The sequence below is a fragment of the Pelobates fuscus genome, chromosome 3 (genome assembly GCF_036172605.1).
Source record: "Pelobates fuscus isolate aPelFus1 chromosome 3, aPelFus1.pri, whole genome shotgun sequence".
Lineage (NCBI taxonomy): Eukaryota > Metazoa > Chordata > Amphibia > Anura > Pelobatidae > Pelobates > Pelobates fuscus.
In genome coordinates, this window is record NC_086319.1 from 409,414,350 (window position 1) to 409,441,613 (window position 27,264).

Genomic DNA, 27,264 nt, shown 5'->3' on the forward strand with positions numbered 1-27,264 from the left:
CTTCCAGTCTAAATGCATGACCTCGTGTCCTATGTAAAGTCCACTTTGTGACTAGATTTCCACACAATGGTTTGTATTGGCCCTGAATGTGTACAATGTCATCATATCCCATTTCAAGTGACATTTTTCTAAACTAAATAGGTTTAAATTTGTTAACCTTTCTTCATAGCTGATATGTTCCATACCTTTTATTAATTATGTAGCCCACCTCTGCACGTTTTCTAGTGCCATAATATCCTTCTTTAGAACGGGTGCCCAAAATTGCATAGCATATTCAATATGTGGTCTTACCAGTGATTTATAAAGAGGCAAAATTATATTCTCTTCCCGAGAATGAATGCCCTTTTTCATGCATGACAATACATTACTGGCCTTGGCCACTGCTGATTGACTTTGCACCCTGTTGCATAGTTTGTTGTCTATAACAATTCCCAAGTCCTTTTCGTGTGTTGTTATCCCTAATTCACTTCCATTAAGGGTATACATTGCTTGTGTATTCTTTACGCCGAAGTGCATAACTTTGCATTTTTCAACATTAAATTTCATCTGCCATTTGAGTGCCCAGTCCCCCAGTCTATCTAAATCCCTCAGCAGCAAAGTAATATCTTTCTCACATTGTATTACTTTACAGAGTTTTGTGTCATCTGCAAACACTGAAACATGACTTTCAAAGCTGTCTTCAAGATCATTTATAAACATGTTAAATAGAAGGGGTCCCAGAACAGACCCCTAAGGGACACCACTTGCCACCTCTCTGTGCTTGAAAATTTACCATTAATGACAACTCTTTGTACTCTGTTTTTAAGCCAATGTTCTACCCAATAACAAGCATTTTCATCTGTATGTATTTTTCAAATAAATGTCATGCTAATATTTTCTTCAAGCCAATATTTTTTTATTTTTTTATTAAACTCGAAAAGGGCGATATGACATTTCACCATCTGAATGGATTGATATGCAAAGGGTTATGCATTTTTCAAGGAGAAGACATAAATAATTAAAACAATTATTATTTTTGACATTGATATAGTGCGGCAGCACTTTACAATATTATAAAAAGGGGGGATTTAACAATAAAGGAGACAATTACAAAATGTTACAGGAACAATAGGTTAACAAGGACACCGCTCAAGTGAGCTTACAGTCTAGAGGAGGTGGAAAACAAACACAATGGAAAGGGCATCAAGAGAGGAGGATTACAGATACCATTTAGAAGAGAGCAAGAGAAAAGTTTGTGAAATACTCTGGGAGGCCATAAGCTTTTCTGATAAGATACGTTTTGAGGGACTTCTAAAATTATTGAAGACTAGAGGCGAGTCTGATGGGGGTAGGCAGGCTGTTCCAAAGGAAATGAGCCATCAGCAAGAAGTTATGCAGACGTGAATTCCCAATAACATAAGATTCTTCATCAAAGATGCCTATAATTACATTCATTACACCCCATTTAAAATACAGCTCTAACATTTGCATTGGTAATTAGGGGAATTAATGGGATTGCATTAGGAGAGTGTATCATACCTGTCTGAATGTTTCCAAGATATTTTGTAAAAGTAATCTTTTGATAACATTCTATAGAACAAACTGACTGGATTATGTGAATGGTTCAACCACCTTTAGTCATGAATTATAAGTTTATTTAGACATATTGTTTGTGTTAAATAAATACATAATTAAACACAATTTTCTTGGAAAAATAAAATATTCCCACTGGTATTACAGTAAGTATGTGCATTTTACTCTATGGACTGATGTAAATAACACTGTAGAGCCTTAAGGCAATGTTTGTGTATTCAAGTAACTATATAAAAGCTGAGTTTCAAAACTATTATATGGCTTTAAAGAGTCTCCAAATATTAGCTCTTAGATGCTGATTCAAGTAAGTTCATGACTGAGAGACCAATGGTGCATTATCTACAGAATTATTTTGAATTATTTGACGTGAAATATAAATAGCAATTTATGGGAGAAGTTAGCCAAAATTCAGTATACAGATATTAAAGATTTTAAGCTAGTTTTTCAGCACCTCTTAAAGAGAAATAGATGCATAATTTGATATACCCTCATATTTTTGGGTCTAGTTCTATGTGATATGCTGACCCCAAATAAAAAATATCTATATATTTTTGTTAAGATGTGTTTCCATTTCTGGGTCTAATTAGAAATTATTTGTACTCATGCATCAAAATCATAAAAAGGGAGCCACAGCATAAGTAGAAGAATAGGAATGAAAGTGTAAATTAAAAACAAAAACAATATATTTTTAAGCAAATGTAAACAGATTTTTATTAACAATAAAACCTTCATGTAAAATTTAGTGTGAAACATATAAAAACCTTTTATCATTCTATGTATTTTCTGAGTCCAGGATAATTTCTTTAAATCTCTTAGAATGATTGCAATGCTTCAACAATGAAAATAGCTATGACGGCATCTACAGTAATTGTAATGATTAATATTATTTTGATTATTATGATTATTATTATGAATCGTGTTATTTTGAAATCCTAAGCTTAGTTTTTCTCTTCCATTCATGGATGATTTGTGATATTGCAGATTTCAGGGGGAAATGAGATCTAGAAAAATATATGCTTTTCCAAATGAAGTTGTATTTGTTACTGGACACTATTTACACACCTGGAGACAAATGAAATCATAAAAGTTCAAAGAGTAAGGTGAGTAAACTTAGTATTAACATTTATACTATTAAAATTATATTAATACTGAAAGTATTTTGTCAAACTTTTTAACAAAAACATGGCTGAAATAGGGTTACAGTATTTACTAAAGTGAGAATTATAGGTGAATTCAAAGTGAATTAGTGAATTTACATTTTAATTGTGGAGTCTGGTGTGTGTATGTATGTATATATGGTGTGTGTATGTATGTATGTATGTATATATACATACATACACACACACAGGGAGCTCTGTTACAATATATATACACTGAACAAAATTATAAACACAACACGTTTGTTTTTGCCCCCATTTTTCATGAGCTGAACTCAAAAGACTTTTTCTATGTACACAAAAGGCCTATTTCTCTCAAATATTGTTCACAAATCTGTCTAAATCTGTGTTAGTGGGCACTTCTCCTTTGCCGAGATAATCCATCCACCTGACAGGTGTGGCATATCAAGATACTGATTAGACAGCATGATTATTGCACAGGTGTGCCTTAGGCTGGCCACAATAAAAGGCCACTCTAAAAATTTGCAGTTTTATCACGCAGCACAATGCCACAGATTGTGTGTATATATATATGTGCTCAGAATTTCTGTGTGTATATATATATGTGTGCTCAGAATTTCTAATACGTAATGGAATGTAGAAGGAGAAGCAAAGTTGTTAGAGGTGTGCCAAAACCAACGTACGAGTAGGCCTGTAATAAAAGAGGGCAAAAGAGGATTCAAAGAAAACCCACTTTATTGCAAGTTTATACAGTGTGGGTACTGAAAGCTTGTAAGGAGCTTTTATTTTGAGTTATATATGTAATTGAGTTGAGGATTACCTGTGGCCCCATCACTTAGTGATGTAGACTGGGGTGTAAGAGCTTGAAGCTGCTGATGCAGCGCTTTTGCGAAAAAAAAAAAGAGACCAGTGACCAGCCATGATGTAGCTCACCTTAATGGAAGGTTTAGACGTGAAGTAATGGATTAGGACTGATAGTGTGTGGTTTACCTTGGAGACGTAAAAGCGGAGTGACAGCATAGGAGGTATAAGTAAGATGCTTGACTTGTAGGATTTGAGAAAGAGGCAAAAATTAACATAGTTAACTGCAAAAAGTCTTGAATCAAACAAACTCTACTTGTGACATGGTACAATATACAAAGCCCTGGAGTGAGTGATAGAGTAATCATGAAACTGCGTGAAGCGTGTGTACCTGTACGAGGTGTAATTGTGTGCTTAGTCCAAGATAAGCTTATGGAATGGTGGTATCCTGGATGGTAGGTAGTGGGTCGTGGAGAGTCCCTGTAAGAAGACCTTAAATTGAGCGTGAAAGAGTGTCAGTGGCTGTGTTGTTGACACCAGAAGTGTTAAAGCAGACTAGAAAGAACTGAGAGGTTGCTGCCAGCCAAGTCAGCCTGCGAATCAGCCACAAAATGGTTAGTGAGGATGACCGCCCTTGTTAATGATGTCTCCAGGCTGCGGAGTTGTCAGAGCAGCATTTAACTGCCTTGCCAGTCCAAAGATGACTACATGTTAGGGTGGCTGCCACGATGGGGTAGATCTCTGACAAAGTAGAAGTCTCTCTAAAAGCCGGCAAGGCATCTGTCACAGTGGGCCAGGCATCCCTAACCAGTGGTTGCCGAAAATGGCTGCGAACCATGTATGTGCTGCTGAGTCTGTGTGAATTGAAAGTGAGTGTTCTGAAAGTGGGGGAATGAACGAAGAGATCCCAATACATTGCCAAAAAACTACTCCCAGTGTGTAAAACTGCCCTGGCTAGATTGTCCTGAATGGTTGGGCAGGAGTTGGCACCTCGTGGAGCAAATTAAGTAGCCCAGGAACAAGAGACCTACTCTGCGGAATGATAAGTCTGTCTTGCTCAACCGAGCCTTACTACCTGCTGAACAGAGCGCTTGCAGGGCATTGTTGATTGCATTGTGCAGTGAGAACTCCTTAGCGGGAATGAGGGAGTTGATGCTGGGAATGGATGTAGAGTCCGGTGCGGAATAGGTCTATGATCAGACGTATTATAGGGTATTGTGAATGGCTACCTCGATGGGATTGGTACGACAAGTTGAGAAGTGTGAAGACCGGAAAGAAACGATGGTGAAACCAGCGTATGATTGCCATGGACAGAATGTGGTCCACCATAAGTGGGTCAATGGATGCAGATAATAGGTTAGGGCATACGAGTGTACCTGTGGGAATGGCGATAAGGCCGGTGTTAAGCCCCTGTGAGAAACCCAGCACCAGAATCTACCAGATCCCTAGCTGGGTGTAAATGCAAATAGTATTCTAGGATAACAATGTTAACCTTAGTTAGGCGTATCTTAGGTGACACACGGGCTGTATATATGGACTACGTGTGGGCTCTGGAGCAGATGTGCGATACCCGACATGTAGTGACATAGCATGCCACAGCATTAAAGTGATAGTGCACCCGAGCCTTAACCAGAAATGAAATGGTCAGCCCAGCTTGTCCCTGTGCCTGCCTCCCTGTCCAGTGCATATTGTGAAGGAGTGGTGAGAAGTGGAAGTGACTGTCTCTATGCGAGAGGCAATGACAAACTGAGGAATGGAAAGCTTTGTTAATTTGTGGGTCTCACTCTTTAGGACTACTGAAATGTCACCATGAATATAACCTTTGTACTGTAGGGTGTCTTGGGAAGTTAAAAAGTGATGTTAGTTTAACGTCCTTTCCATCAAGAGTTTCCTTCTCCATGGAAATTGGAACAGAGTGGGCCGGTGAGACGTATAGAGTAGTGATAGTGGGTGGTGGGGGGCGGAGAGGGGAAATGAGGGGTAAGCCAGACTGTATGACCGAGATCGCCAGGGGAGGGCCTGCAGGCTTAACGTGACACCTTGTGTGGCTATAGCCGATTGCACTTACCAGCCTGTTGATCATTTGGAGGCTGGCCAGGATAGTGGCTGGGGTCTCCTGAGTGGAATCTGCGGAGAAAGCTGGCGGCCCTTGTAACTAGAGCCGGGCCTGAGGACGTTGGCCTGAGCCGTTGTGAGCCTGTGTAATTCTGCCTTACTGGCAGTGACTGGAGAGGGGATACCCAAGATTCTGAGCTCTGCTGATATTTTAGGAATAGTCCAGAATCACAGGTACCTGAGGGTAGAAGGCGTGAGGGATTCCTTTGGAGACCCAGGCCTGACTGGCATGCTGGGTATTTCGTCCAACAGAAATATTGGGATGGATTCTTGTGACATTCTGAAAAAGGAATAATGATTTAGATAAGTAATGTGTCTTAGAGGTATGGATGAGACCTTCAGAGAACTGGCCTGCTAGCTAGTGCCGAGGCAAAGAATTTACCTATAACCAAGTGACAGGTGAGGCCCTACTAGGGCCAAGTAGCGGAGAGAGGCTCTTCCTATGATTTGGGCTGAGGGAATTTTGTGGCCACTTGAACGTGGTGACAGGGTGTTGGCCTCTCAGTGACCGTAAGAGATTCAAAATGTGTGGCCCTAACTGTAGCCCTAAAGAAGGGCGAGCGAGGTAGCTAACTATGATTTGGTTGTGGGGCTGAACCTCAGTGTATGAGGTGGGGGTGTAGACCTCGCGGCACCATAATATTACTTAGTATAGCTAAGGCCAGCGCCTAACCCTCAATGCTAGTACACTAGCCTGATGGGGCTTGTCTCCTTGAATGGTGTAATGGAACGTATGTATATACTTTACTTTGAGTATTGTCCTATTTCTTTGGTCAATGCACAGGAGGATTTCGATATATTCTTCCTTCTGCAGGGAACGGATTCGGTTAAGATATCCTAAGGGTAATAAATATGCTAGGGGGCCTGTGGTGTGCCACTGGTATGCCAAGTGTAAAAATGTCAAACGTATGGGTATAGTGTAATCGTGAAACTGTAACGTAAGAACCCGTGTAATATGAGAGACCTGAACGTTGGTCCGTAAGTAGAGACAAGCCCCCTGGAGTCCCCTCATTGTGGAATTTACATGATATGAAGGCGAAGTGAGGCCTTAAGCAGAACATAATCGTAGTGAGTAAGATTTAGCAATATCTGAGACTGAAATGCGGGGAACCAGGTAGTCTTGTTGGTGGTTGATGCCGTGTAACTTGGTGAATCTGCGGAAATGACACAGGTCTGATAGAAGAAATGTTTGGAGGAAAGTAGTAAAAACCTTAAAACATATGCAGTCTAAATGTAAGGAACCAGTATATAAAGATGTTTTAAGGAACAGAGGTTTAAAATCATGCTACTGGTCTGTAATGAGCCTGGTGAAAAAGGACCGTAAGGGCTCAACCTATGAGTGGAGAGACCTTAGTTGCGTAGAAGACTAGTACATAAGGGAAAGTACAATAGCCTAAGTCCCGGCAGGGTATGATAATGCCTGGAGGTGTATTTTTTTTTAAACGTAACTGATAAGAGAAAAGTGGTCCAACTGTGCTTTAAGAAGATTTACCCTGTAAAAGATAGGTGACCATGGACGGGAAATTGGTGAAACACATATTATTTAACGAGTGTGACGTTAAGAGCAATATAATAAAACACATAAATTCATATAGGATAAATAATGTGAGTGCTTAGTTTAAGTGAATGGCATAACTAGGTACATTTACAGAAGATTTGTAAATCTAAACACTGTAGCCTTTTGCGTTCGGTTAAACAAATGAACAGGAGAACTGTAAAGAGAAAGATCTCCTGCGTTTGGTAAAATGGAGCATACGAACTGATTTAAAACAAAAGCCAATTGTATATGTGGTTGGCTGAACGAACAAACGAATGGATGAAATAGTCGAACGTAAGTTTGTTTAGTGCAGTCGGTAGTTAGCTTATACGAAAATATATACAAAAGGAGTGTGTACTCTGTGGTCGACTGTTAGCCGCACAAACACAGTAGTACATGAACAGTGTAAGAGCATGAACGGGTAAGCAATGAAGGGAGCCTATCCCATGTTTTTAGAAACAAACGATTTCCCACGTTTATGCTTACGTGGACGTGCCGGTCTCATGACCGGAAGCCGGGTAGCGAGTAGGGTAGAAGCCGGTGGACAGGCACGGAAGATGGAGGCAGGAGCTGCTGGTGACAGACTGCTTGCTGGAGACAGCTTGAGACAGGACTTGGTGAGAACGACGAACCGGAAGTGCAGGTAACTATGGAGACGACAAACAGCTTGCACGACAAAGGTAAGAAGGGGGTAGGGTTTAAATAGGATCATTACTCCTCCCACAAATTCAGGCCAAATGGCCTTCCAACATATTCGCAGGGCTTTCTAAGTTAGTAACAGGTTGGAGTGCTCTCTATTCCCAGCATGTTAGCGTTAATGAGTGGAAGTCAGCCCTTTCAAGTGAATCTAATTAATCTGCACTATTGTTTTAAAAGGTCAGCCTCTGAAGGCATCAGCTAGTCTAACAGCTGGGAGAAAGTAGGCAGTTAAGCCTGAGACCCTAAGACTCTAACGCAGGGGTTCTCAACCTAGTCCTCAAGGACCCCCTACCAGTCCAGGACTTGGGGATTAAGTCTAAGAGAGAGTCTAAGGTGTTTTTTTTTTTCTCCTAAATACCTTACACACACCCAGGTAATCCCGAAATCCTGGACTGGTAGGGAGTCCTGAGGACTGGGTTGAGAACCCCTGCTCTAAAGGAAAATGTACTGTGTAAAAGTCTGTATGTTTAAAGTGCTGTGTTTATACTGATAAAACTGGGAACTGGCCTGGCCAGTTGGATAGTTAGGAATACTATTGTTAGTAAGTTTCCAAGTTGGAGTAGGATTTATTTTCTTTTTTGTTTTATTTATTTGTGTGAAGCACAGCATTGTATAACTTGTGGAAAGTGCAAAGAAATTGCATTACTATTTTATCCTGACACTTGCATTTAAAGTTTATTGTCAAGAGCCTGGCCATCCTGGCACAATATATACATAACATTCATCCAATACACATATATTTTATATTTATTTGGGTATTTGTTTCATTTAATTACAATATTTTTATAGTGTATTTTGGGTCTTCAGGCATGGAATTATTCAGGGTAGTCAAGTTATCCGAATAGTTATTTATAGCAGTTTCTAATAATAATCTTGCAAACAGCAAATTCTATATAATCACTATAAGCTATGAATGACCGGATTTGTCGGTACATCAATCATGCTTTAATCATGCTTTAATGGAGCCATATTGACCAATATATCTATTTCAAAGGGTCAATAGTATTAGATAGTAATCCACATAAATGCCAGAGAATGTTTCCAATTCATCTGGTTTCACCTTGAATTTGAAATAATTTGAAATTAACGTCACATTGAATTCTTACTTTAGTGAATAGGTCTGTGATATATATATATGTCTTATTTATTTGATTAATCAGTTATGAAGATTAACAAGGTTCTCTTTTTCTTGCAATTCTAGAAGTGAGCCATTATTCAGGGTCCATGGTAACACAGATAACAAAATAGACCCAAAAGGGGCATATGAGTCAAAAAATGTAGATCCCTCCAATAGATAAAAAAAGTGGTAGAACAACTTTATTAGAATATAAAACAATTAGAAAAATTAGAGTAAGAGACAATACATATGCACATGATGGGGGTTAAACACTGTGGGTTTAGATTTAAGAAGGTCCATTTAAACCAACCATTTCACAGAAGGAGCAATTCACCAGGGTCTTAGACCGGGACATCTGCTGATGCCGCAGAGAGCCAGACAAAAGTTCTCACAAAAATAGATGTTAAACTTATTTAAAACTACTGCTAGAGACCACTCTTCTGGTAATATACCAGGTGAAAATGGTGGAGTAAAAAGTTATAAATTAACCGTCTTGTGTACAATGTATAACCACAATAATATAAGTATAGCAGATTCTCCATTAGACAGATAGAAACCGGGTTCCAGTAGACAAATTTAGATAGTATGCCCACAGTTGTTTGAAGTAAATCTTACCTGATATAAGACTAGAAGTACAAAAATAGATTATGAGGCCTAATACTAAAAGATCCCTTTAACCCCTTCAGGACGGAGTCAATAGTGCATGTTCTGATCAAAACAAAATATAAACAAAAACTGGTATTTGTGCTATATGTCTGTTCAACCGTAATTCACCGCTGTCACATTAAGTGCACCCACACTTATTATATATAATTTTGATCAGGAGAAACAGGGCTTTAATTTTACATTAACTATTCATATATGGAACATAATTTATTTTGAATAAAATTTTAAAAAATGTGAGAAAATAAGATTTATTTTTTTAATTTGTATTTCCGTCTGACATTTTAGCTGTTAATGTCATAATACTGTTAGGTTTTACTGCAAAACAATGCACATATTTGTAATCAGCGATGTCTCACGAGTACAACAGTACCCCCCATTAACAGGTTTTATGGTGTTTTGGAAAGTTACAGGGTCAAATATAGAATGTTCCATTTTCAAATTGAAATTTGCCAGATTAGCAATGTTACCTTTGAGACGATGTGGTAGCTCAGGAAAGAGAATTACCCCCATAATGGCATACCATTTGAAAAAGTAGACAACCCAAGGTATTGAAAGTGGGGTATGTTTAGTCTTTTTTAGCAGCCACTTAGTCACAAACACTGGCCAAAGTTAGCGATCATATTTGTTTTTGTGTGAATAAAGCAAAAAACGAATATTTGGCCAGTGTTTGTGACTAAGTGGCTACTAAGAAAGACTGGACATACCCCACTTGCAATACCTCGGGTTGTCTACTTTTGCAAATGGTATGCCATCATGGGGGTAATTCTCATTCCTGGGCTACCATACGCTCTCAAAGGCAACATAACCAATCTGGCAAATTTCAATGTCAAAAAAATGAAATGCAAGCCTTATATGTGACTCTCTAACTTTCCAAAACACCATAAAACCTGCACATGGGGGTACTGTTATTCTCGGGAGACTTCACTAAACACAAATATTAGTGTTTGAAAACAGTAAAACATATTACAACAATAATATAGTCCATAAAAGTGCCATTCGTTTGTAAAAAATGCAAAAAAATTGTACTTAAAATATCATCATTGTAATACAATTTACCAGTTTAAAACACTAATATTTTAGTTCAGCGAAGTCTCCCGAGTAAAACAGTACCACCTATGTACAGGTTTTATGATGTCTTGGAGAGTTACAGGGTCACATGTAGTGCTTGCAAATGAAATTCTCTGCACTTTCTCCCTGTGTTGTCAGGCATGTCAATCAAATTTTAATTAATCAAATCACATAATTATGTTAAAAGATTACTTAAATATGCATGTAGAATATTAATATACATACATATATATGTATTTAAATTCTACGTGTATACTAATGTAATCTTTTATGTAATTATGTGTATTTATCTATATATATATATATATATTTGACGTTATTTTTATTTTATATATAGATAGATATATATAGAATGTTTTTCTAAGTGTATTTTGTTACCAATATATATATATATATATACTAATAACAAAAAAAGTTAGAATGAAATTACATATGAATATATAATTTACATTAAATTTAGTTTCAATATTTTGTTTATTTATTTTATTTATTATTTTAATTATACATATATATAATATATGTGTATATATCTATTATATATATATATATATTTATACTATATATATACAGATTATATATATATGTAACATCATTCTAAGTGTATTTTAATACTAATATATGTACTTATATTAGTATTAAACTACACTTTGCATGACGTTACATATATATAATATGTATATTATTATTTTTTTAAACCTCCTACAAGCAGGGGGACTGTCTGACATTTCAGACAGTCCCCCTGCTAGCAGATCCACCGCCATCTTTAGGGGGCCATGTGGTCGCTCTTTGAGAGCGATCACATGGCCCCCTGGGGCCTCATTTGCCAGGGGGAGGGCTGCCTGGGCTGTGAGGCAGCCCTCCAGAAGAGGATCGCGGCGGAGGTGAGTACACTGGACCTCCTGGGGGCTTAAGCCGTTACGGCGTTCGATGCTGCCGCAACGACTTTAAAGCCCATTTAAAGTGGGACGGTATAGAACGCCGTAACGGCGTTAAGGGGTTAAGAATCTGCCACAACAATATTTGATTTTAATATACTGCAGAATATCTTCTCTCCTTAATGCCACCTCTTCTCCTTAATGCCACCTCTTCTCTCCTTTCTTGCACATCTTTAAAAACATCTCCAAATCTTGTCTCTTACACAAACAAAACTGAAAACTGTAATTTGCTATCATTATCACTGCCATTTACCTTTCATTTATTTGTGCAATCTCCTAAAATTATTATCATGACCCCAGCACCCTTTTAATATAAAATCCATCGTTCTTGTAAATTTTTTGGCCAAGTCTATGTAACCCCATCACTCCCCATCATGAAATGCATTTCTTTAAAAAAGTTTGTATATCATCGATACACCCAAACCCTTATTGTTTCACCATGTCTATAATCTTGCTAGCACATGTCTTTTGAAGTTAGTCTTCTAAACACTATATATATATATTTTATATCCATTTTTCTTTTAGAGTGAGATTAGGTGCTGGCTCTAGAAAGTTACTGTTTTGAACTAGGTCTTGTTTCATTCAACTTCCCAACTAGGCCGCACAGTCAGAAAACCAACTAGTTCCTCCTCCTCTCTTGTTTAATATAATATAATGTATATTATTTTGCAGTTGAAACATTCTCATTGCCCTTTTTAGTTTGTCTGTATGTTAAATCATTTTTCATGGACAATATTTGGCGAAACCAAACAGTCACATAAATAAACATTGGACATCCAGAAAAAAAAAAATCAATTTCAGGAAAATTATTTGGCTGAACTAAACTTTCCCACCTTGCACAAGCCTAGTGAAGACTAGGCTTTTTGAAACAGACAAGAAGGTAAATGAGCTATTTTCTTTACAAGCGTTTGTTTTGCTTTGAAAGGCAAAATGGATTCAAGCCAATATTTACACAGTTTAGGCAATAGGTTATTGCTGATATTCTGATAGCTTGTTGCAATGCCAATTCATATACATTTGTAATTAATGGTATAATCCACTGCTCGAACTGCTGTCACTATTATTTATTTTTTTATCTGCAGACAATAGATATGGAGAATCAGACAATGGTCACTGAGATAATCCTATTGGGATTCCATCACCTTCACAGCATGAGACATTTATTATTTTCTATAATTCTTGTTGTTTATTGTTTGACAATATCTGGAAATGTCCTCATCATTGTGTTGGTGTCATGTTGCAGACACCTTCATTTTCCAATGTATTTCTTTCTTACTCAAATGTCCATATCAGATATTTTGTTGACAACAAGTATTGCACCTTATATGCTTTCCATTGTCAATCACGAAGGAGGTATTATATCTCTTAAAGCGTGTATAACTCAGCACTACTTCTTCTGTGCTTTTGAAGCTTCAGAATGTTTGCTGTTAACAGTGATGTCTTATGACCGATATTTGGCAATCTGTAACCCCCTGCAATATAACTCTGTAATGGACCATGCATTATGCATTAAATTAATAGTTATATGTTGGTTGTTAGGCTTTCTTATGGCTCTTTTAACAGCAATATCAATAACTCAGCTGGTATTTTGTGGACCTAACATCATTGATCATTTCTTTTGTGATATTGATCCACTCTTGAATCTTGCTTGTTCTGATACCCTAATAATACATATAGAAGCTCTATTCCTTTGTGCCATTGTACTTATTACACCTTTTTTAATGGTAATTGTGTCATATGTCTATATTGCTCTCACTGTTGCAAAAATCCCATCAATTAGTGGGAAAAAGAAAGCCTTCTCTACCTGCAGCTCCCATTTGACTGTTGTTTCCATTTACTACGGGACTCTCATTAGTATTTACACTGTTCCAACTAATGAAATATCATTGTCGACAAGCAGAATACTGTCTATGTTTTTTACAGTGGTGACTCCAATGCTTAATCCAATAATATACAGCCTGAGGAACAATGACATCAGAGACGCTTTAAAGAAAATTAATACCCTTTGGGAAAATCTGAAAAAATTACAATAAAAATGTTTACATAAAATATAATAGCATTGAATATGCGTTTGCTGTGACCTCTGTCTATAAATATGTTTGCCAGGCCCTTAATACACTGCTAGTTGCCCAATTTCAAGCATTTCTGTTTCTGTGTATCATTGAGAGGCTCTCCCCGAATGTTCAGACCAAAAGTGTGTTGCCTGGAACACTTTGCCCAGCAGTGTAATATTTAACAATCTGGTGGCAGCGGGTGGGCTGTATACTGAGGGTGAGTAGATATTTTTTATAATCCTTAGTCTCTCTGTGGATTAAGGTAAATAGTAAATTTAGTGTGTTTGGGATTTTAAGGTGTTATTCAGGTCACGCTAATGATCAGCAAGGGTTAAAGTCCTTCAGCTGCCAAGGAATGAGGCCTCAGCATGTGTTTAAGTCTTCCAACTGGCAATAAAAGGCTTTACAGTCCCTTTAAAGGTGTCAGTAAGAGTTAATTGTCTCTTAACTGGCATAAGGTAAATAGTAAAGTCCTTGCACTGTATAAGAGTCCGTGTGTTATAGATCCAATATTGATCTTTGTTATATTCAGGGGAAGCCAAATTGTATCAAATGCACTTGGAGAAGCGTGAATTAGACACCAGATGCATGTTGGTTATCTAAATAAGCCTCTGAACTTTATTTTATCAGTTTGTACTTTTATAGATTAAAAAGTAAGTGCTTACATGCAAATACTCATAGAACAGTAGTAGGAAGGGAGTGAAAGGGTAAAGGGAGTACAGATAAGACATAGGGATGAACATCATGTACATATAACAGATAAGTTCCAGGAAAGAGAAGGAACAGACTGATTTAGGAGAGAGAACTCAGGTAGAGGCTATCTGCTCCCGGAACTAGACATATAGTAATCCATATATAAGTGTCGTTTTAAGCTTTAAGCATTTCCTATGTCCAAGTTAGCCAATTTTAATACAGGATATGTAATAAGACACCTATAAGCTTGAACCTTGGAATCAAGGTAAATTCTTTCACAATCCCCTGTTTTGATCTAAGGGTCACCCAAATGTCCAAGGTATTTCCAGGTCTGCTAGCCAAAGCCTGTGGGCCTTTCATGATTTCTTCACCACGGCTCTCTTGGACTGAGAGACCACCAGAATCATTTGTTAAGCGAGGTAACATCATAAAAACCTTCCGAAATCGGAGCTGGAAGGTAAGGTAAGGTACGACCAGCAGTAGATTGTTTTTTACATAGAGAGGTTAGCAGACATGATAAGAACATGAAGGTTAGAAAAATACCATAATAACAAATACAGCTAATAGCAAAAAGTACAACGTTTTCTTAATTAGCAAAGTCAACCACGTTCCTAGCCCAAATGTCATATTCCCATCCCCAAAGAAGCCAGTATCCTGTTTGATATCATGTATTAAGTCATGTAAGTCTTGAATATGTTTATGGATCATATAGCCCTGGTTCGATAGGTTAAAACAGCACGTACCTTCAATAGCTTCACAGCCCAAGCTATGATTAATTAGTAAGTAGTCAATTGCTACTCTATGCTCAAGGATTGCCTTCTTATTTGTCTTATTTGTCTGGGTGTCCATAAGTAGCTCTTCTATTGCCTGGTAAGTGGCATTTAAACCCTTTGCAAGGGAACAGGCTACAGCATTAATTACTCGGGTATTATACAGGGACCCCTAACATAGAGTATACAAGGGCAGAGTATTTGGATTTAGATAAGAGTCATTTCAAGGTAACAATCTGAAGTAAGGGTGTTTTTAACATCTCTCCTGTCTCTCTGCAGTTTGTGTAGCTGGGTGGTTTCAGAGATCAGGTCAGATTTGGAAAACATGGTCATGGTTAGGCGTGAGATTGCAAAGGGACGTCCTGTAATCTTACCTGGGACATGTTAGGTAACATTTCCACAGGAGAAAGTCCATCCTTTAGGGAGATAGGCATGGTGATGGTAACTCATAACTTGGTGAGTTTGGGTACATTTCATAGTGGTGCTCAGGGTTCTACCATTTGTGGTATGTTTTCACCATGTGGGGCAAAATAGGGATTGAACACTTACATGAAAAAGACCTACATAGTTCAGCGGCTGTCACATTAATCATTAGCACTCTGGACTCTAAATCCAGCGATCCGAGTCACGGCACCAACATTGTTATAGATCCAATATTGATCTTTGTTATATTCAGGGGAACCCAAATTGTATCAAGTGCACTTGCAGAAGCGTGAATTAGACACCAGATGCGTGTTGGTTATCAAAATAAGCCTCTGACCTTTATTTTATCAGTTTGTGCTTTTATGCATTAAAAAGTAAGTGCTTACGTGCAAATACTCATAGAACAGTAGTAGGAAGGGAGTGAGAGTAGTGCAGATAAGACATAGGGATGAACATCATGTACATATAACAGATAGGATCTGGGAAAGAGAAGGAAGAGACTGATTTAGGAGAGTCAGCTCAGGTGGCGGCTATCTGCTCCGAGAACTAGACATCTCTCTATAACTGAGCTCCTTGTCTTTCCTCCTCCTAATACTGATCCTCCTCTTTTGCTCTCCCTTCAAGTTTGTGGTACCCACATCAGTCCATCCTTGCAAGCGCGCTGTCTTGGCATCATACTTGATTCTGGCCTCACCTTTGAGCCTCACATCCATGTTGCCAAATCCTGTAGATTCCATCTTAAAAACATAGCCCGCATCCGCCCCTTTCTTGCACCAGATACTACCAAGGAGCTTGTCCATGCTCTAGTAATTTCCTGCATGGATTATTGTAACCCTCTCCAGATTGGTCTTCCCAAAAGCTGTACTGCACCGCTACAGTCCGTAATGAACATTGCTGCCAGACTGATTTTCCTCTCAAGTCGTTTCTCTCACACCTCACCTCTCTGCCAGTCCTTACATTAGCTTCCTGTATGCTATAGGAGTCAATTCAAGGTACTAATTCACACCTATAAAGCACTGAACAACTCTAGCCCCTATTATATCTCCTCACAGATCCACAGGTATGTCCCTTCTCGGTCTCTCCTCTCTGCCCATGACCACCACCTGTCCATTGTCCGTACCCGTACGGAAAACTCACGCTTGCCTTCTCGCGGGCTGCTCCCTTCATATGGAATAGCCTGCCTACCGCCATCAGACTCTCCCCTAGTCTTGCATCTTTTAAGAAGTGCCTTAAAACCCATCTCTTTAGGAAAGCTCATGGCCTCCAAGACTAACCTCTACCTCACATACCTGTCTCTTACTCTCTCCTAAAGGGCAGCCCACCTTATTTGACTGCAAATTCCTGTCCTAATGTGTTTTACACCCCACCTCCTATAGAATGTAAGCTCGATTGAGCAGGGTCCTCTTCAACCTATTGTTCCCGTAAGTTTATTTGTAATTGTCCTATTTATAGTTAAATCCCCTCTCATCATATTGTAAATCACTACGGAATCTGTTGGCGCTATATAAATAGCAATAATAAATCTTAAGTGTTGTTTTAAGCATTAAGCATTTCCTGAGTCCAAGTTAGCCAATCTTAATATAGGCAATCTAATATGACACCTTTAAGCTTGAACCTTGGAATCAAGGTAAATTCTTCCTTACGTGTGAAATATTTTATGAACTATTAAATATTTTATGTGTTATAATTGATGTGTTTCTGTTATATAAATATTATAAGTTTTATTCAGATTACTTCCAGAACACTGACATTGAGAAGCCATACCTAGGCCTATAGTATTGCAGACTTTCATTGTATAGGAATGGATAGTGATGTACCGAACGGTTCGTTGGCGAATAGTTCCTGGCGAACATAGCGTGTTCGCATTCGCCAAGGCGGGCGAACATATGCGCGGTTCGATCCGCCCCCTATTCGTCATCATTGAGTAAACTTTGACCCTGTGCCTCACAGTCAGCAAACACATTCCAGCCAATCAGCAGCAGACCCTCCCTTCCATACCCTCCCACCTCCTTTACAGCATCCATTTAAGATTCATTCGGAAGCTAGATTAATTTTTTTTTTCAATTTATTATTTATTTATTTATTTTTTCAGTGCATATAAATGTCACAAGCAGATACTCCCTCCAGACACTCTGTATTACAGCAGATACTCCCTGGGTGGGGGTGGGTGGGGGCCCTAAAAAAACGATTAGGGGGGAACTACATTCTCCCCAGCCCCCACCCCTGAGTGGTGGGTGGGGGCCCTAAATAAACCCCCACCCCAATCAAAGGTGACTAGGGGTCCCCAAGCCCCTAGTCACCCACCCCCAAAAAAGTTACCTCCTACCTACCCCCCTCACCCTAAAAAATAGTGAGGGGGGAATAAAATAACTAACCTGTAAAGAAAAATTCAACTGACCATTTGACGTCTTCTTTTTTCTAAAATCTTAATTTTTCAGCCCCAAAAAAGGCCAAATAAAAAGCCATAAGAACCGACGCAATTTAAAAAAAAAAAAGAGCGCAAAAAAAAATAATCCATCTTCACCCATGGTTTAAGCCAATCAGAGTGCTCTTTGTCATTTTACACAGCGTGGGAAAGTTGTTTGGAATTTTCCCACGCTGTGTAAAATGACACAGAGCACTCTGATTGGTTAGATTCCAAGCCCAACAATCAGAGTGCTCTTTGTCATTCTTTTGTGTTCATCTGTCGAATGGCGGCCACCCAGCGTTCGGCAATTAACCTGCAGTAACCTCACAGCCTGGGAGGTAAATTGCCTGCGTACTTCCACTTCTGGGTGGTCCGCCTGTGTGGTACTTGGTTCAGTAAGCCCCATTTACTGAACAAAGTGGGAGAAAGCCAGGGACAAGTTATTTTGCAGGTCTGGGGACATAGTCTTAAAGGGGCATTGCTCACCAAAGTCACAATATGTCCCCAGACGGTTCTTAAAGGGCCATACACACCCAATAAAAGTCCATACGTTTTCAGGGGCACAATCTCCCAGGGGCCATAGTCATTAGGAAGGAGGCTGGCAAGCAGGCTTCTCCACAATCCAGGGAAGCAGGGCAATTTATCAATTAAAGGGACAGTTACAAATAGCAGTTTGTAACAGGCTTTTTATTTGGCCTTTTTTGGGGCTGAAAAAAGACGATTTTAGAAAAAAGAAGACGTCAAATGGTAAGTTGAATTTTTCTTTACAGGTTAGTTATTTTATTCCCCCCTCACTATTTTTTAAGGTGAGGGGGATAGGTAGGGGGTAACTTTTTTGGGGGTGGGGGGTGGGTTAATAGGGGCTTGGGGACCCCTAGTCACCTTTGATTGGGGGGATTTTTATTTAGGGTCCCCACCCACCGCGCAGGGGTGGGGGCCGGGGGGAGGACAGTAGGTCCCCCCTCATTATTTTATGGCCCCCACCCACCGCGCAGGGGTGGGGGAAGGGGGGAGGACAGTAGGTCCCCCCCTCATTATTTCTATGGCCCCCACCCACCGCACAGGGGTGGGGGCCGGGAGGGAGGACAGTAGGTCCCCCCACCTCATTATTTCTATGGCCCCCACCCACCGCGCAGGGGTGGGGGCCAGGGGGGAGGACAGTAGGTCCCCCCCCATTATTTTTATGGCCCCCACCCACCGCGCAGGGGTGGGGGCCAGTATGTCCCCCCTCATTATTTGTATGGCCCCCACCCACCGTACAGGGGTGGGGCCGGGGGGAGGACAGTAGGTCCCCCCATTGTGATTTATGGCCCCCACCCACTGCGCAGGGGCGGGGGCTGGGGGGAGGACAGTAGGCCCCCCTCATTATTTTTATGGCCCCCACCCACCGCGCAGGGGTTGGGGCGGAGGGGAGGACAGTAGGTCCCCCCTCATTGTGATTTATGGCCCCCACCCACGTCGCAGGGGTGAGGGCCAGGGTAGGACAGTAGGTCCCCCCTCATTATTTTTATTGCCCCCACCCACCGCGCAGGGGTGGGGGCAAGGGGGAGGACAGTAGGTCCTCCCCAGTGTGTATCAGGGTCCTTGAGGACAGGTGTCAATCCATATCTGCCAAGTGACCCTATGTAGGGGGAACAGTCCCTATTCTGCTCTGTGTCAGTGTGTATCAGGGATCCTTAGGATAGGTGTCAATCCATATCTGCCAAGTGACCCTATGTAGGGGGAACAGTCCCTATTCTGCTCTGTGTCAGTGTGTATCAGGGTCCCTGAGGATAGGTGTCAATCCATATCTGCCAAGAGACCCTATGTAGGGGGAACAGTCCATATTCTGCTTTGTGTCAGTGTGTATCAGGGTCTCTGAGGACAGGTGTCAATCCATATGTCAAGGTGTCAATATGTCATATGTCAGGTGTCAATCCATATCCATTGTGATTTAGGTATGTTAGGTGATTTATGCCCTTTATGGATTAAAACCAGACTCTGCATCAACTGTGTAATTTTCCATGGGAGTTTTGCCATGGATCCCCTTCCGGCATGCCACAGTCCAGGTGTTAGTCCCTTTGAAATAACTTTTCCATCACTATTGTGGCCAGAAAGAGTCCCTGTGGGTTTTAAAATTCGCCTGCCCATTGAAGTCTATGGCGGTTCGCCCGGTTCGCGAACGTTTTGCGGAAGTTCGCGTTCGCCGTTTGCGAACCGAAAATTTTATGTTCGCGACATCACTAGCAATGGAGACCACATCGGGTTCACTTTAAGAGTTATAGATGAAGGGACTGTTTATAGAAACCTTTGGCCTAAGCCTTGCCAGCCAGATTCCATGTTCTAAAGGCATCTATTCATTTACTATGCATATAAAACTTCTTTGTGTAAACTTACCGCCAAATATAACGTATGGCTTTAATCATAGATTTCAAATGATGCTAAGTCACTCCTCTCTTTCTAAGATAGCCACTTAATTTAAAGTAAGGCAATCTTATGTTTACACCCCTCTGTAACTGAATTTTAAACCTATAAAACTGATTGTAGCTTAGTTTTCGTGGCCAATACCTTTAACATCACAAAAATGGATAACATCTGGAACATTCCTCTGTATTGGACAAAGACTGTTAATGACTTATGTTATTACTGGATGATGTGTATATTGAAATAAATATAAGTTTTTAACTGCAAGATACTTGATTCGATTTGTTAAGAAAACTGGTATGTGACAAACAAACATCTCAAGGAATGCCAATTTCCTACAACGTGCACCCACTGGAGGACATAAGGTATTATTAAGGTAAAGGTGATATGCTTCCTTTTTGCAGTTTGTTTAGTGTTAAGTCTCCTTTTTATATTTTGTCGTAGTAGATGTTTTGTGACCATGAACAGGTGGATAGCAAAGGTTATTAGTCTACCATTTTTGGTCTCAGCAACTTATAGTTTAGGGTCAGAAAATCACAGACAGTGGCAGAATCTGTACCTGCCTGGCCCTTTAGGCTCTCAAATTGATCAATGAATACCAATTTCCTACCTTTAATGGTGGAGAATGTGGGAAAACTTTTGATTTAAGTCTAAATTATTACTGACTTAATATTTAAGTGTTCTGCTACAAGGTACAGGAAGACAAGAAGATAAGAAGATAAGAAAATCACTGAAAACAAGTTGAAATTGTTCCCTGAAGAAAAAGCTTTAGTACCCGGCTTGAAACAGGAGAAACACAAGTGACTGATACAGCAGGATGGCATCTCAAAGATCCTTTGTTTAAACATTCAGCTTTACTATGCGAAGAAAGAGTTGAGCAGGGTGAAAATTAGTTTGAACGTGGTTTTTTTTCTTATGCCCAGTACTGGAGGAAGAATTTTGAAGATAATAATTGAGATGGACAATCCGGGTCCTTTTATCCATACTTTATTTATGAAGAAATAAAAGTTATGACGAATTGCAGATCGAAGATGGCATTTCGAAGGATTCTCAAGAAATAAATACATACTCCAAAAAGTATTTATTTATTATTTATTCATTTATTTTTTCAGTGCATATAAATGTTACAAGCAGATACTACCTCCAGACACTCTGTATTACAGCAGATACTCCCTCCAGACACTCTGTATTACTGCAGATACTCCCCCCAGACACGCTGTATTACTGCAGATACTCCCCCCAGACACTCTGTATTACTGCAGATACTTCCTCCAGACACTCTGTGATATTGCAGATACTCCCTCCAGACACTCTGTGTTACTGCAGATACTCCCTCCAGACACTCTGCGTTACTACAGATACTCCCTACAGACACTATGTATTACTGCAGATACTCCCCCCAGACACTGACACAGAGCAGAATAGGGACTGTTCCCCCTACATAGGGTCACTTGGCAGATATGGATTGACACCTGTCCTCAGGGACCCTGATACACACTGGGGGGGACCTACTGTCCTCCCCCCACTCCTACCCCTGCGCGGTGGGTGGGGGCCATAAAAATAATGAGGGGGGGACCTACTGTCCTCCCCCGGCCCCCACCCCTGCGACATGGGTGGGGGCCATAGATCACAATGAGGGGGGACCTACTGTCCTCCCCCCCCGCCCCCACCCCTGTGCAGTGGGTGGGGTCCATAAAAATAATGAGGGGGGGACCTACTGTCCTCCCCCCCGCCCCCACCCGTGAGCATTGAGTGGGGGCCATAAAAATAATGAGGGGGGACCTACTGTCCTCCCCCGTGGCCCCCACCCCTGCACGGTGGGTGGTTGCCATGAATCACAATGGGGGGACCTACTGTCCTCCCCCCGGCCCATACCCCTGCGCGGTGGGTGGTGGCCATAAAAATAATGAGGGGGGATCTACTGTCCACCCCCTGGCCCCCACCCCTGCGCGGTGGTTGGGGGCCATAAAAATAATGAAGGGGGGATCTAATATCCTCCCCCCCTGGCCCCCACCCCTGACTGGTGGGTGGGGGCCCTAAAAAAACGATTAGGGGGGAACTACATTCTCCCCAGCCCCCACCCCTGAGTGGTGGGTGGGGGCCCTAAATAAACCCCCACCCCAATCAAAGGTGACTAGGGGTCCCCAAGCCCCTAGTCACCCACCCCCAAAAAAGTTACCTCCTACCTACCCCCCTCACCCTAAAAAATAGTGAGGGGGGAATAAAATAACTAACCTGTAAAGAAAAATTCAACTGACCATTTGACGTCTTCTTTTTTCTAAAATCTTAATTTTTCAGCCCCAAAAAAGGCCAAATAAAAAGCCATAAGAACCGAAGCAATTTAAAAAAAAAAAGCGCAAAAAAAAATAATCCATCTTCACCCATGGAGGGCTCCGCGCAGACTGAGCTCTGCAGGGCGGGGGAAGGCTTATAAAGCCTTGCCACGCCCTGCAATTAGGCTAAGAACACTCTGATTGGCTGGTTTAAGCCAATCAGAGTGCTCTTTGTCATTTTACACAGCGTGGGAAAGTTCTTTGGAATTTTCCCACGCTGTGTAAAATGACACAGAGCACTCTGATTGGTTAGATTCCAAGCCCACCAATCAGAGTGCTCTTTGTCATTCTTTTGTGTTCATCTGTCGAATGGCGGCCACCCAGCGTTCGGCAATTAACCTGCAGTAACCTCACAGCCTGGGAGGTAAATTGCCTGCGTACTTCCACTTCTGGGTGGTCCGCCTGTGTGGTACTTGGTTCAGTAAGCCCCATTTACTGAACCAAGTGGGAGAAAGCCAGGGACAAGTTATTTTGCAGGTCTGGGGACATAGTCTTAAAGGGGCATTGCTCACCAAAGTCACAATATGTCCCCAGACGGTTCTTAAAGGGCCATACACACCCAATAAAAGTCCATACGTTTTCAGGGGCACAATCTCCCAGGGGCCATAGTCATTAGGAAGGAGGCTGGCAAGCAGGCTTCTCCACAATCCAGGGAAGCAGGGCAATTTATCAATTAAAGGGAAAGTTACAAATAGCAGTTTGTAACAGGCTTTTTATTTGGCCTTTTTTGGGGCTGAAAAAAGACGATTTTAGAAAAAAGAAGACGTCAAATGGTAAGTTGAATTTTTCTTTACAGGTTAGTTATTTTATCCCCCCTCACTATTTTTTAAGGTGAGGGGGGTAGGTAGGGGGTAACTTTTTTGGGGGTGGGGGGTGGGTTAATAGGGGCTTGGGGACCCCTAGTCACCTTTGATTGGGGGGGATTTTTATTTAGGGTCCCCACCCACCGCGCAGGGGTGGGGGCCGGGGGGAGGACAGTAGGTCCCCCCTCATTATTTTATGGCCCCCACCCACCGCGCAGGGGTGGGGGAAGGGGGGAGGACAGTAGGTCCCCCCCTCATTATTTCTATGGCCCCCACCCACCGCGCAGGGGTGGGGGCCAGGGGGGAGGACAGTAGGTCCCCCCCCATTATTTTTATGGCCCCCACCCACCGCGCAGGGGTGGGGGCCAGTATGTCCCCCCTCATTATTTGTATGGCCCCCACCCACCGTACAGGGGTGGGGCCGGGGGGAGGACAGTAGGTCCCCCCATTGTGATTTATGGCCCCCACCCACTGCGCAGGGGCGGGGGCTGGGGGGAGGACAGTAGGCCCCCCTCATTATTTTTATGGCCCCCACCCACCGCGCAGGGGTTGGGGCGGAGGGGAGGACAGTAGGTCCCCCCTCATTGTGATTTATGGCCCCCACCCACGTCGCAGGGGTGAGGGCCAGGTTAGGACAGTAGGTCCCCCCTCATTATTTTTATTGCCCCCACCCACCGCGCAGGGGTGGGGGCAAGGGGGAGGACAGTAGGTCCTCCCCAGTGTGTATCAGGGTCCTTGAGGACAGGTGTCAATCCATATCTGCCAAGTGACCCTATGTAGGGGGAACAGTCCCTATTCTGCTCTGTGTCAGTGTGTATCAGGGATCCTTAGGATAGGTGTCAATCCATATCTGCCAAGTGACCCTATGTAGGGGGAACAGTCCCTATTCTGCTCTGTGTCAGTGTGTATCAGGGTCCCTGAGGATAGGTGTCAATCCATATCTGCCAAGAGACCCTATGTAGGGGGAACAGTCCATATTCTGCTTTGTGTTAGTGTGTATCAGGGTCTCTGAAGACAGGTGTCAATCCATATGTCAAGGTGTCAATATGTCATATGTCAGGTGTCAATCCATATCCATTGTGATTTAGGTATGTTAGGTGATTTATGCCCTTTATGGATTAAAACCAGACTCTGCATCAACTGTGTAATTTTCCATGGGAGTTTTGCCATGGATCCCCTTCCGGCATGCCACAGTCCAGGTGTTAGTCCCTTTGAAATAACTTTTCCATCACTATTGTGGCCAGAAAGAGTCCCTGTGGGTTTTAAAATTCGCCTGCCCATTGAAGTCTATGGCGGTTCGCCCGGTTCGCGAACGTTTTGCGGAAGTTCGCGTTCGCCGTTTGCGAACCGAAAATTTTATGTTCGCGACATCACTAGCAATGGAGACCAAATCGGGTTCACTTTAAGAGTTATAGATGAAGGGACTGTTTATAGAAACCTTTGGCCTAAGCCTTGCCAGCCAGATTCCATGTTCTAAAGGCATCTATTCATTTACTATGCATATAAAACTTCTTTGTGTAAACTTACCGCCAAATATAACGTATGGCTTTAATCATAGATTTCAAATGATGCTAAGTCACTCCTCTCTTTCTAAGATAGCCACTTAATTTAAAGTAAGGCAATCTTATGTTTACACCCCTCTGTAACTGAATTTTAAACCTATAAAACTGATTGTAGCTTAGTTTTCGTGGCCAATACCTTTAACATCACAAAAATGGATAACATCTGGAACATTCCTCTGTATTGGACAAAGACTGTTAATGACTTATGTTATTACTGGATGATGTGTATATTGAAATAAATATAAGTTTTTAACTGCAAGATACTTGATTCGATTTGTTAAGAAAACTGGTATGTGACAATCAAACATCTCAAGGAATGCCAATTTCCTACAACGTGCACCCACTGGAGGACATAAGGTATTATTAAGGTAAAGGTGATATGCTTCCTTTTTGCAGTTTGTTTAGTGTTAAGTCTCCTTTTTATATTTAGATGTTTTGTGACCATGAACAGGTGGATAGCAAAGGTTATTAGTCTACCATTTTTGGTCTCAGCAACTTATAGTTTAGGGTCAGAAAATCACAGACAGTGGCAGAATCTGTACCTGCCTGGCCCTTTAGGCTCTCAAATTGATCAAGGAATACCAATTTCCTACCTTTAATGGTGGAGAATGTGGGAAAACTTTTGATTTAAGTCTAAATTATTACTGACTTAATATTTAAGTGTTCTGCTACAAGGTACAGGAAGACAAGAAGATAAGAAGATAAGAAAATCACTGAAAACAAGTTGAAATTGTTCCCTGAAGAAAAAGCTTTAGTACCCGGCTTGAAACAGGAGAAACACAAGTGACTGATACAGCAGGATGGCATCTCAAAGATCCTTTGTTTAAACATTCAGCTTTACTATGCGAAGAAAGAGTTGAGCAGGGTGAAAAATAGTTTGAACGTGGTTTTTTTTCTTATGCCCAGTACTGGAGGAAGAATTTTGAAGATAATAATTGAGATGGACAATCCGGGTCCTTTTATCCATACTTTATTTATGAAGAAATAAAAGTTATGTCGAATTGCAGATCGAAGATGGCATTTCGAAGGATTCTCAAGAAATAAATACATACTCCAAAAAGTATTTTTCTATCAGAAATCGGCCGTGTCTGTGGAACCAAAATACTTCAAGGGTATGTGTCTTTAACACGTCTGTAGAAGTTGCTCATATGTATATTTTTTTTGTTAAACAAATTGTATTAACTGTTTAGTTAATTATGGATTGTCAGTAAAAGACTGAGGCCATATGTAAATAATCTGTCTGTAAAAGAGTTAATCCTGAAAATGCTATTGTGTATTGAAATGGTTAGACAGATTAACTGGTATTGAGCAAAGCAATGTGTTTAAAAGGAAAAGAAAAAAGTTGCATTACTGGCAAAAGGCTTTCTGGAATCTAATGATTCTATAAATGAAGGATGTCAACTTAAAAAGACCAGTAATTGTTATGTAAGATATTTTGCTGCCATGGAAATTATGAAAACCTTGCAATTGTTAAAAAGGAAAAACAAAGTAACTAAAATGTTGCACAGACACACTTTTGTCTGGGGATACGTCATCAGGACTGGCCCCTCTTGAAATGTTTCTAGTGAAGAAGGTAGAAGGAGATATGAGGTTATTAATTGAATATGGTCATTTTAGAGGGAGGTCTAAGGAAAGACCACAAAAGTAACAAAATTACCAGGGTACTAAAAACTATTCGGCCACACCCCAAGATAGATATTAAAGGGTTTAATTAGAGTAATTCTATGGTATGCTATAAGACGGTCATGTTAGTAGATATTGTCCTAATATGAAGAAAAACCTTACCTAGTGAAATGGAAAGAAAATTTAATTCCCCAGACCATAAGAATCTACAGAGAGTGTCAGCTGTAAAAACAGAGCATACATCTTCAACCAACCCCCCCTCACATATCAAATTCATGTGAAGAGTGTATACTGATGTCAAATGCCATTGAAAGAAAGGTGGAGGCAGTCACAAGTCCACAAGTAAAATCTGCCTAAGCCCACCAATAATTAGGGATGTGTAACCCATAGCTTTTATAAGATCTATCTTGCTGGTATAACTAAGTGAAGATGGACGACCACATATTTGTGGAAGACTAGAGGGAAATAAAACAGAGTTTATTAGAAGCCTGAGCAGCAGTGTCTCTAATAACACACGCTTGCCTTTAAAAACGTAAGCATATATACAAATCCCTTATACATTTTA

The 27,264-nt window shown here is 40.9% G+C and overlaps 1 protein-coding gene across 1 annotated transcript; it reads left to right on the forward strand.

The window, feature by feature from the left end:
• The first annotated feature begins 7,700 nt into the window (after positions 1–7,700).
• LOC134603701 (olfactory receptor 10C1-like) lies at positions 7,701–13,661 on the forward strand. Its single transcript, XM_063449879.1, has 2 exons — positions 7,701–7,760; positions 12,711–13,661. The coding sequence occupies exons 1-2, from the start codon at positions 7,701–7,703 to the stop codon at positions 13,659–13,661; spliced, it is 1,011 nt and encodes a 336-aa protein (XP_063305949.1).
• The last annotated feature ends 13,603 nt before the right edge of the window (positions 13,662–27,264 follow it).

Coding starts and splice junctions, on each gene's coding strand:
- LOC134603701 (XM_063449879.1), top strand. CDS start 7,701: ATGGAGGCAGGAGCTGCTGGTGACAGACTGCTTGCTGGAGACAGCTTG. Junction 7,761..12,710: donor ACAGCTTGAGACAGGACTTG/GTGAGAACGACG, acceptor TTTTATCTGCAG/ACAATAGATATGGAGAATCA.